The sequence below is a fragment of the Molothrus aeneus genome, chromosome 2, assembly GCF_037042795.1.
Source record: "Molothrus aeneus isolate 106 chromosome 2, BPBGC_Maene_1.0, whole genome shotgun sequence".
Taxonomy (NCBI): domain Eukaryota; kingdom Metazoa; phylum Chordata; class Aves; order Passeriformes; family Icteridae; genus Molothrus; species Molothrus aeneus.
In genome coordinates this window covers 24627646-24636789 of record NC_089647.1, presented here as the reverse complement: position 1 = coordinate 24636789, position 9144 = coordinate 24627646, and the positions used below count along the sequence as shown (strand labels likewise).

Here is a 9144-nt window from a genome sequence, read left to right as displayed (position 1 = left end):
ACAAGTCTCAGTTGACACCTAAGCCTGGTCACCACCATTCCTGTCACAGACTCCATCCCTTCCTCACCCTTTCCCTGGCACCTCAGGTAATTTCAGAGGCTGGAATAAGCCTTGAGAAGCACAGATTTTTCTGATTTTTCAGCAGGATTTTTCATGACCCTGATCAACATCATTCTGTCATCAGTCTAATCCTCTCCTTCCCCCTTAGTTCAGGCAGATTAACCTGACTTTTTCTCAATGCACTGTGGAATGTTTGGAACTTCTGCACAGATCCACCATTGCCTGGTTTACTTGGTCACAGCTTTTATTTTTTTAGTACACAAATCCTAAAGTGCAATGGGAGGAAAAGGCTTAAGAAGCAGAAAGCAAATTTGAAGAGCCCAAACTGAATTGACTTTAGCTGCCATTTATGTAATAGGTCAATGGTATCATTTGCAACTGGTTGGAGCAGTTAATACTGCAATAGTCTATTTAAAGTATTGCCAGTTTCTCTTCTCCTTCAAAATCCTGCAGCATTTTCCTCTATATTAAATGTGGTGCTTTAATCATAACACACTTAGATGGAGCAGAAAGGTCTGAAGCAAAAGACCAGAGGAGGAAAATAATATTTGATCTGACCTGCTTCTGCGGTCCTACAGTTTTCTCCAGGCAGAATGTCCAGTGACATTCATATTCAGGAAGCCTTACTAGCCTCTGGAAGGTCCCATACCCAGTTGTTTCACCCATTTGCAGAGCTGCTTGAGTTTCAGAAAAAACTCAAGCAAGAGGCCCTTATGCAGGAGGGTAGCTATCCACAACCAAGAGTTATTGGAGGTGTTCAGCTGAGCAGAGACAGAGTCTCTGTGCCTGCTGTGTCCTTCCTGCTCCATTTTTCTCCTCTCTGCTGTTGCAGTTGGCAGGAATTTGCAGTTTCTGGCAAGTAGCAGAGAGCCTAGTCTTTGCCATTGCTCCCTAACTTTGGCAGATGCTGATTCTCTTTAGATTTCTTTACATTTAGGTTTTGCTGTAGCTCTCGGCAGCATAAACACAAAAACATCCAAACCTACTGGTGCCTTGTGAAGGCTGACCTAGAAGAGAGGCTAGATGGAGTTAAAGAATAAAGTAGGTATTTATTAAAAGGCCTCAATGGATGCACCTTGGGCAGTACAAGAACCCAGCCAGGGCTACACTAGATGAACCAAAATGGTCACAAAAATGTGTGACCAGTCACAGGGTCTCTCCCTTTTATAAGTTCTGATCCATTTGCATATTGGAGTTAATTGTCCAACTATAGCTTTAGGTTATGAAGTCCCTTGTTTTTCTCTCTTCAGTCCACTGTTGTTTATGCTCTTGGGCCTGAAATTTGGATCAGTGGTCCTTGGTCCCAAGCTAGAAAAGAATTGTTTTGTCTAGCTATTCTGTGAAGAGAGCTTACCATCCTTTAATATGAAGTTCAGAACTACACACTAAAGCAGTACAGAATCTGAAAAATATGAAAGCTAAAACCTAAGACATCACTACCACCAAACCTCTCCCTCACCCCCTAGAAAACCAAACCTTAACCACTGACATAAATGGTCCGCATGGTCAATCCATGACTCAAGTCTCACAACAGAAGTGCTGAAGACTAATTTCCTTGTGGAATTTTTCAGAGTCCAGGGTCTCCAAGATCGTCACCACACCACTGAACCAGGGGAGTGGCTGATCCGTGAGGATTGACAGTTCTGAAGGCACAGTCATACAGAAATCTCCTTCTGTGTTGCAGGGACCCAACCTTTCTTCCTCATCTCTTCACCCTTATATGTGCCTCCTCCTCTCCCTCAGCACTCTGGCAAGGAATTATTTGGCTGCTGAGTTTCTGTAGCACGCTGCATCTTGGTGCTTTAGCAAGATCTCTGTTACAGAATGTTACAGCCTGTCATTGTCCTGCCCCACATGTCCCAGACACAGACCTTTATTATTTCCCTTCCCAAAGAAACAATCTTGAACAAGAGAAAAAATTCACTTCCATTTCTTTTTAATTAGTATTTTGGTGAATATACAAAAACAAAGAATCAAGGCAGATGGCAAGCATCAGGACATGAACCAGTACATCTTTGGAAGTGGCTTCACCCTAAAACACTCTACAGATGAGCACATTTCTCACAATACATTTAACTACTGAAGCATTCACTAGGAAAGACACCAGCTCAGTCTGGGCCAAAGTAAACAGCCTTTATTGAACTGAGTGGAAACTGCCAGTGCTGATGCAAGGACTGGGTTTGGTTCAGCTAGCTCCTTCCTTGCATTTTTTCTCAAGTTACTCACTGCCATTATTTGCCATTTGTCCTACCTGATCCAGGGATGTGGAAGGGGAATGACACAGGGAGTGTGACCATTTACACACAGGTAGCTAAAGCAAGAAGCACAATAAACCAGGAGCATGGAACAGCCACATTTGCAAAGGCAACTACAGCACAAAACCCCCTGTGTTCTGCACAAATTCTAGCCCTAGATGTATGAAATCTTGTGCAAAATAGATAACAGCTTTTTTGAAGGAGTTGCTTGTTAGCAGGTGGAGCTTTTCCTGGACTGGCACTTCTGAAGGTAGGAGCCCATGCAGTAGTTTCATCAGTGGCAGGAGGTAGGCTTGCATATAGGCAGCATACTGCTAAGGAGCAAGCTAGCCTTTTATTGGGCTTGACTTGACTGTTTATCTGTGACATGTTTTTATTGCTGACACACTTACATGTTCAAAGAATTTGCCTTAGAATAAGGCAAGGGTGACAGAGACCAGCAAGAGAAGTTGATCAGTAGAATATAACAGAGATATCTGCAGTCTTTTCCCTTGCAGCATCTGTCCTTATTGGTCACAGGAGGTTACAGTTTTGCTCCCATACCCCTTGCTGGAGTGTTATAATTTACATTCAAACTAATTTTAGAGCGACATTTTTCTGGACCAATGTAAATGGACATTTTCTTCTCTGATGTCATCAGAGAACAAAGCAGATCACTTTTTTCCCCTCATCTTATGCTCCAGGATTTCTTGCGCAGTGAAAGAAGGATTGTGCTTCAGGCAGGAGACATTAAGGCTGCAGAACAAGGGGCAAAGCAGGGATAAGAAGATTCTTTCCTGCAGTCATCAGTTCTTTGTGTCAAGTTTTTGGAGGGGCAAAAGTATATACGGGAGAGGTAGTGGGAAAACTTCAAATCCTCCATGGCCTGAAGAGAATGGAGTGGGAGACAAACAAATGCAGTTTCACATGGCTCTTCAGGACAGCACTGAGGACACCAGGCCTTCAGTATTCAATTCCACTCCAGTAGAACATGGTGCCAAGGAGGACGCAGAACTGAAACGACAACACTATTAAGTTTCTCTGCCCCCCATTTCCTGCTCTCCATACCTCCTCCAGCCCCATTTAGTCCTACTGGTAGGAGAGAGTAAAAGAAATTCTCGAAAAATCAAAGCCTGTTCAGGCAGAGGATCTTAAAGTTTTTTATCTGCACAAAAGCTACACAGTTAAGAAAGAAGATACATGCAGCTGTAACTATTTGACTATCACTCTGCTCACTGGGGATTGTCATGAAGCTGCTGAAGCCTGAGTACTGAATACATTCATACAAAATCTTCAAACTACAAGCTCAATTATCTATCTTGATGATCCAATACCCTTCACAAAGAAGCATCTGCAAGCTCTGTTTGCTGTGTTGCATTGCTGAGATGGCAGCAGGTAGCAGCAGGCCATGGCAGGCTGGCAGGCCATCTAATTCCTCACCTCTGGACGCCAGAATGAAGGGGAACTTGTAAATGTAGCCCTTAGTGGAGCAGGCTACAGGCAGATTTGTGATGAATGAATGACGATAAACTATGGACATTTTAAATGCGTCAGTCCTGTCATCCACCTCCACCCAGCTGGGTGTGGAATAGCAAGAGAAGAGAAGAGAAGAGGAAATAAAGGCAAATATTAAGTACTTACAGTCCAGCAGAGGATGGCAAAGCCAAACCAGGCAACACCCCAAGCATGTGTGTTCACTGGCCCAGACACAGCATCGTAACAACCCTGAAAGACAACCGGGAATGACTCAACACCAGCAATGAGCCTGCACTGCAAGGTGACAAACTTATCCACCCCCGAGAGAGACTGAGGTGGCATGGTGGCATGCTCCTCTCCTACTGAAATTTGGGTAGCTCAGAGGGTCTCAAAAAACCAAGCCAGAGCTACACGGCTTATTGACAACTTGCAGATAACCTACCTGTTTCTGGCTCCAAACACAAAGTAGACCCATCTCACACATTTCAAGGACAACTTGCTGTGCCATCACTTGCCAAGTACACTTAGATAACCAAACACAGTTGACACAGAATTGACCTCCAGAATCAAGAAGTGTCAAGAAAATTTGGAAGCTTGAATGCCGTCTAGAAATGCAAGCTAGTGCAGAAGCTGATGCTCATGACCCAGCAGTGAATAGGACCTAGTGAATAGGACATAATGGTCTACTGAAAAGTGGTTCCTTGAGGAGGAGAATTGCTGATTTGCCTACTCATATTGCATACTCTCATATTTGGGCTAAGTTTGATTTAGCTACTGTCCATCCACATGTTAGAGATGTCACTTCTTACCAGTGGCTTGGGAGATTTTTCTCTCCATCGGGAAAGACTTTATCCTAAAAAAAATTCCTGTCCTGTTCAGCAACATAGCCAGGACTCTACAGGCATTTCTTCTCCTCCAGAAAGCTTCTGAACACCTGTAGCTTACTGTGAAGGAGAAAGATTTCTTTCCCTTCCAGCAAGGCAATGATGTATGCTAAGTCGAAAAAACAGAGACGATCTTACATTGCTGTTATAGTAGCCAGACACTCCAAGTTTGCAGCCATCAAGGTTGACAGGGAGCCCTTTTGCATCCAGCACGCAGCATGCTCGTGGCCAGGGGTAGTCGGCGTCGCTGTGCGTGTCGCGGAAGGCAGACGTGTACTTCTGCCAGTCAGAGGGGCCATTCACCCCACAGCAGTGGTTCTGCAGGGACACAGAAGAGAAAGGTGTCTGTGGGCCCAGGTCACAGCCCTGCACATGTCAGCACACTGGTTAGGCATTAATCACAGATTTATGGGGGAGATTTTTGAAGTGCCTGCCTTTGACAGTCTGCCGTCTGATAAACGAGCTAAAGGGGGAGTGTGCCAGAACTTTCTTTAAGGTTCAAGGCAGGTGCCATCCTCTTTATTATCCAGCAGCCCCAAGGAGGACTTGAAATTCCAGGCTTGCAGAGTATTTAGTAATTAGTGACTTTTCAGTATTGTTACCTGACGCATGAGTTCATCCCATGTCTTTGTGACCTCATTGTCACTGTTATTGTTTGGGTCTGACTTCTGATATCTCTCCAGCATTTGCTTCAGGAGGACATTTGAAGTCTGCTACAGAAAAAAAAAACAAAACCAAAACAACAGAGAAAAATGCAGAAACTATGTAAATAAGTGGCCATGTAAAGCAAATCCAGGTTTATTTGGGGAGGGTTTGTTTTCTTGTTTCAGAGTCCTGCTGGAGAACAGGAATGTTGCTTCTCCTCTGGTTTTACACATGAGAATAAAGAGCTGGATTTGAGGAGCAGGAGCAACAAAGATGAAGATCTCAAGCAGGCACTACTAGATGTATATCACAAGAGCTGTGCAGAAGCTATGGATTGCATTTGGTATGTTGGAACTAAAGCACCACAAATAATATCCCTCCCCAGAGTATCTCAAATAATCCATGTAATCTTTCCCTCACCAGTAACACTGCCTGGGGCAAAGCTGAAGATTTTCTTCTCTGTGTATGATAGATTAATCAGTCAGTAGCTGAAAGACTAAACACTGTATTGATGATTCAACTGACCCATGCTATTATTTCCTTAACCACAAGGTGTTAAACATTTTAAAATGTTAAAAATAACAAAACTATGTTCAAAACAACAAAGCTATTTCTTTGATTAGAACAATAATGTTGGAGTTTTTCCTTGTGGGGTTGTCTTCTGCTCAGCAGTAGTCCTGTGAGTTTACACCATATTATCACATTTACTACACTGAACAGGGTGACTGTGTGCCCTAGAACTTGTGTTTCACAGCAAAGTTAAAAGAATACATGAGAAAATAAATACTCACTGAGTCTTGGTGAGTCGCTGCTGTGATGCTAGAAGCCATTTCAAATGCAAAAGTGATCAGCATCAGAATGATGTACTGTGGGAGAAAGAGCAGAATTAGTTCTTGGAGAAACTGTTCAGCATTTTTTTCAAGATTAAGCCAGAAACCCTGCTTGATGCAAAGGTGGCCAGGCTATCATATTCCCTCTCACCCAGCCTGAATGTTCTCATAGCCCTTCCCAGCACTTGTTCCAATCTGCAATCTGCTTTCTTGAAGGTGAATGACTGCAATTGTTCTCCATCTCACAGACAAGATTTCATCAGAACCTCATGGCATTAAGACTACCCTGCCTCCACAGAAAATACTTTGTCCTTTTCTTTGTTGTGTTCCATTAGCAACCTATGTTTGTGTCATGTGTCCTCCTTTCACTTCCACTTACCAGCTCTAAGCTTTTCAGCAGGAAGCTGCTCACTCCTAGCAGGAGAGATTGTACTTTGGGGAAAGGGAAGGTGCAGCTTAGGGCATCATTCAGATTGCCCTGATTTTTCATCATCAGATTTCCTGAACACTCCTACATTGTAAGCAAAGATCTTTCATGGAAACAGATTACAAGGGTCACCTCTCATAGTCTCTTTCACTCTTTTGTTTCCCTTTCCAGCATAATCCCTTTGACAGTTTCCATATTTTCTTTGGAGATTTCATGTATCTGCTCTTCGTCCCACATTTTATAATGTTCTTCTCTGATTTAAAGCATTTTTTTCCTACTTACCTCAGCTTCTGTCCCTTGTACCCTCTGATATATCCTAAACCAGAGCCTTGGGTTTCAGCTGAGGCACCAAAATTCAGAGTTAAGGGAATTCTGTTTCCTCAGCTGTTTTCTGGCATATTCCCTGGCTCAAGAGTTCAGATCTCCAAGTGCCTCTTGTCTAAAACAGACAGTCTGCAACCCCATAGTAAGAGAGCTCATTTCAGAGTTTTCATCTCTATCCTTCGTTAATGCAAACACCAATTAAGTTTTGCCACTGCCATACTAAATGACTAAGTAAGATATGTACAGAGAATGGTCCACATCTTAACATTGTTTTGGCTTTTCCAAAGCTCTGTCCCCACCCCTGTAATTTCTGCCTGCCTGCTGATGTCTTATGTTCTTCATTGCACCCATATTTGGTATCCTGACACTTACTAATGCCTTGTACAGAAGTCATTACTTATCATCTCCTAAACTGAATAGTGCATGACAGATGAAAAGCAGTAAGGGGTGGGGAGAAACAAGGATCTAAACCACATCCCAGCTATATGTGATTGCCCAAGTGCTCCTGCATTGCTTCAGGGCAAGGTCAGGGTCAAGCCAGTCAAACCTTCACTGTTACTATCTCCATTTATTCCCTCAGCCTGGTTCAGGAGCTTCTTGGGCATGAGTCTTCACAGGAGTCACTTTCTGGGACACCACAGTTATGACCAAGAAGAACCTTTGGCTCCTTATCAGTATAAAAGCTGTCTTTGCTCATTGGTTGTTTCCCAAGGTGACCAGGGACACTAAGGCAGCGTTTGTTCAGTTTGGCAGCAGTAGGAAAGTAAATTTTGCTACACTTACCACCAACAGCAAGGTCCTGCTGGCCTTGATGACTCCAATGATACCAAGGATAGACAGAGCAAAGAGTGCAAGGCCGACAAAGATGCCAATCCAGGCGGCAGCGTGGATGTCACTGTTTTCTGTGACTTTCAGCAGAGGGTAGGCACCATGGGGGTTAGACACAACATAGATACACTCTGCTGTCAGGGCAATGCCGCACATCTGGGGAGCACAAGAAACCCATTAGTTCATGGTTCCCCAAAGAAATAGCTGGTTCCCCAAAGAAATAGCAAAGACAGAAACAGGTGTAGACTGCTTTCCTTTAATTCAACTTCCTGCCAAGTGGGAGCTACCCAACTCCCTCTGCCCAGCTCTACAATCTCTTGTATTGGGACTTAGAGAAGAATTGCAGGCAAATCTCACCCAGCCTTGATCTGAGAGGTCAGGCCCAGGACTTGAGGATATTAAGAAAGAATGAACAGAACCATTCCATTACTGTATGGAGGGAGGTGGCTGGAAAAATGTTGGTCTGCTCCTGCTGACAGTTCTAAGGCTTTTCCCCTAGCACCCATCTTGGTATTGTGGATTTGTTCCTGCTGTCTCTTTCCCACCCAACTGATCATTAGGACAGCTCTCCTTATCCTCTTCTCTCATGCTTTACTGGACCACGTATGTGTGGATTTCACAAGTGAAGAGGGAGAACTGCTGTTTTAAGAAGTGTCATACTGGAAGGAAGCCTCCACCCATACTTGTTCCACTTCACTTACCCCAATGACCACATTCCCAAAGACTAACAGACCCTGCAAGATGTGCACGCAATCATCACTTTTTGCCATCTTTAATTCTTCATGAAACCTAGAAAACAATAAATACAGTCTTCAGTTAAATCACCGGTACAATATGCTTCACTCAGAAATACAAATTATCCATGGGGAGAAGGACAGACAGAACTTGCCAGCCTGTCTGTACACCTCCCATCCCTTGCTTTATAGTAGTTTCAGAGGGGACCTCTCCAGGTGTTAATCTGCTAACTCAAACTCTCCCTGATACGGGAGCTACAGAAGACTGGGACCACTTTGGGGACAGCTGGTGTCTTCAGCTCCCTTTTGATGAGGATTTTCATCCTCACAACAGCACTCACAACAACCTCCGCTCATGGTGTGTCATTTCTGCCTGGCCAGAAACACCAGCTCCATCTGGATGGAGAGGGAACAAGTTCAGCACCCTCACTTCACCCCTATTCCTATCCTGGGCCATTTTGACCAGCACCACCATGGGACTGAACTGGTAACCACGGTGCTCTGGCTCTATCCCACACACACCTTCAGCACAGGGCTTTGCTACGAGCAGCCCCATCTCCCACCCATGCTGGGAATGGGAGCTGAGTGCCCCAAGTCAGGTGTGAGGGAGGAAGAGAAGGAGGGAGGGGCAGCTCAGGTACAGCTGGCTCATGGGAGCCAGGCCAAGTGGCATTCCCACTGAATTCCTAAGAGTGTTTATAT

The 9144-nt window shown here is 44.2% G+C and overlaps 1 protein-coding gene across 1 annotated transcript; it reads right to left on the bottom strand.

The window, feature by feature from the left end:
- Nucleotides 1-3055: 3055 nt before the first annotated feature.
- UPK1B (uroplakin 1B) lies at nt 3056-8478 on the bottom strand. Its single transcript, XM_066569264.1, has 7 exons — nt 8410-8478; nt 7664-7864; nt 6091-6165; nt 5257-5367; nt 4793-4972; nt 3936-4019; nt 3056-3308 (listed from the first exon to the last, which is right to left on the bottom strand). The coding sequence occupies exons 1-7, from the start codon at nt 8476-8478 to the stop codon at nt 3258-3260; spliced, it is 771 nt and encodes a 256-aa protein (XP_066425361.1). The 3' UTR covers nt 3056-3257.
- Between the last annotated feature and the right edge of the window lie 666 nt (nt 8479-9144).

What these genes read in the sequence shown, in the direction of transcription:
- UPK1B (XM_066569264.1), bottom strand. Translation starts at nt 8,478, where the DNA reads ATGGCAAAAAGTGATGATTGCGTGCACATCTTGCAGGGTCTGTTAGTC. An exon ending in CAGCGACTCACCAAGACTCA is followed by an intron (nt 5,368 to 6,090) that starts GTGAGTATTTAT and finishes TTTTTTCTGTAG; the next exon opens with CAGACTTCAAATGTCCTCCT. An exon ending in TTGCCATCCTCTGCTGGACT is followed by an intron (nt 3,309 to 3,935) that starts GTAAGTACTTAA and finishes TTGTCGTTTCAG; the next exon opens with TTCTGCGTCCTCCTTGGCAC.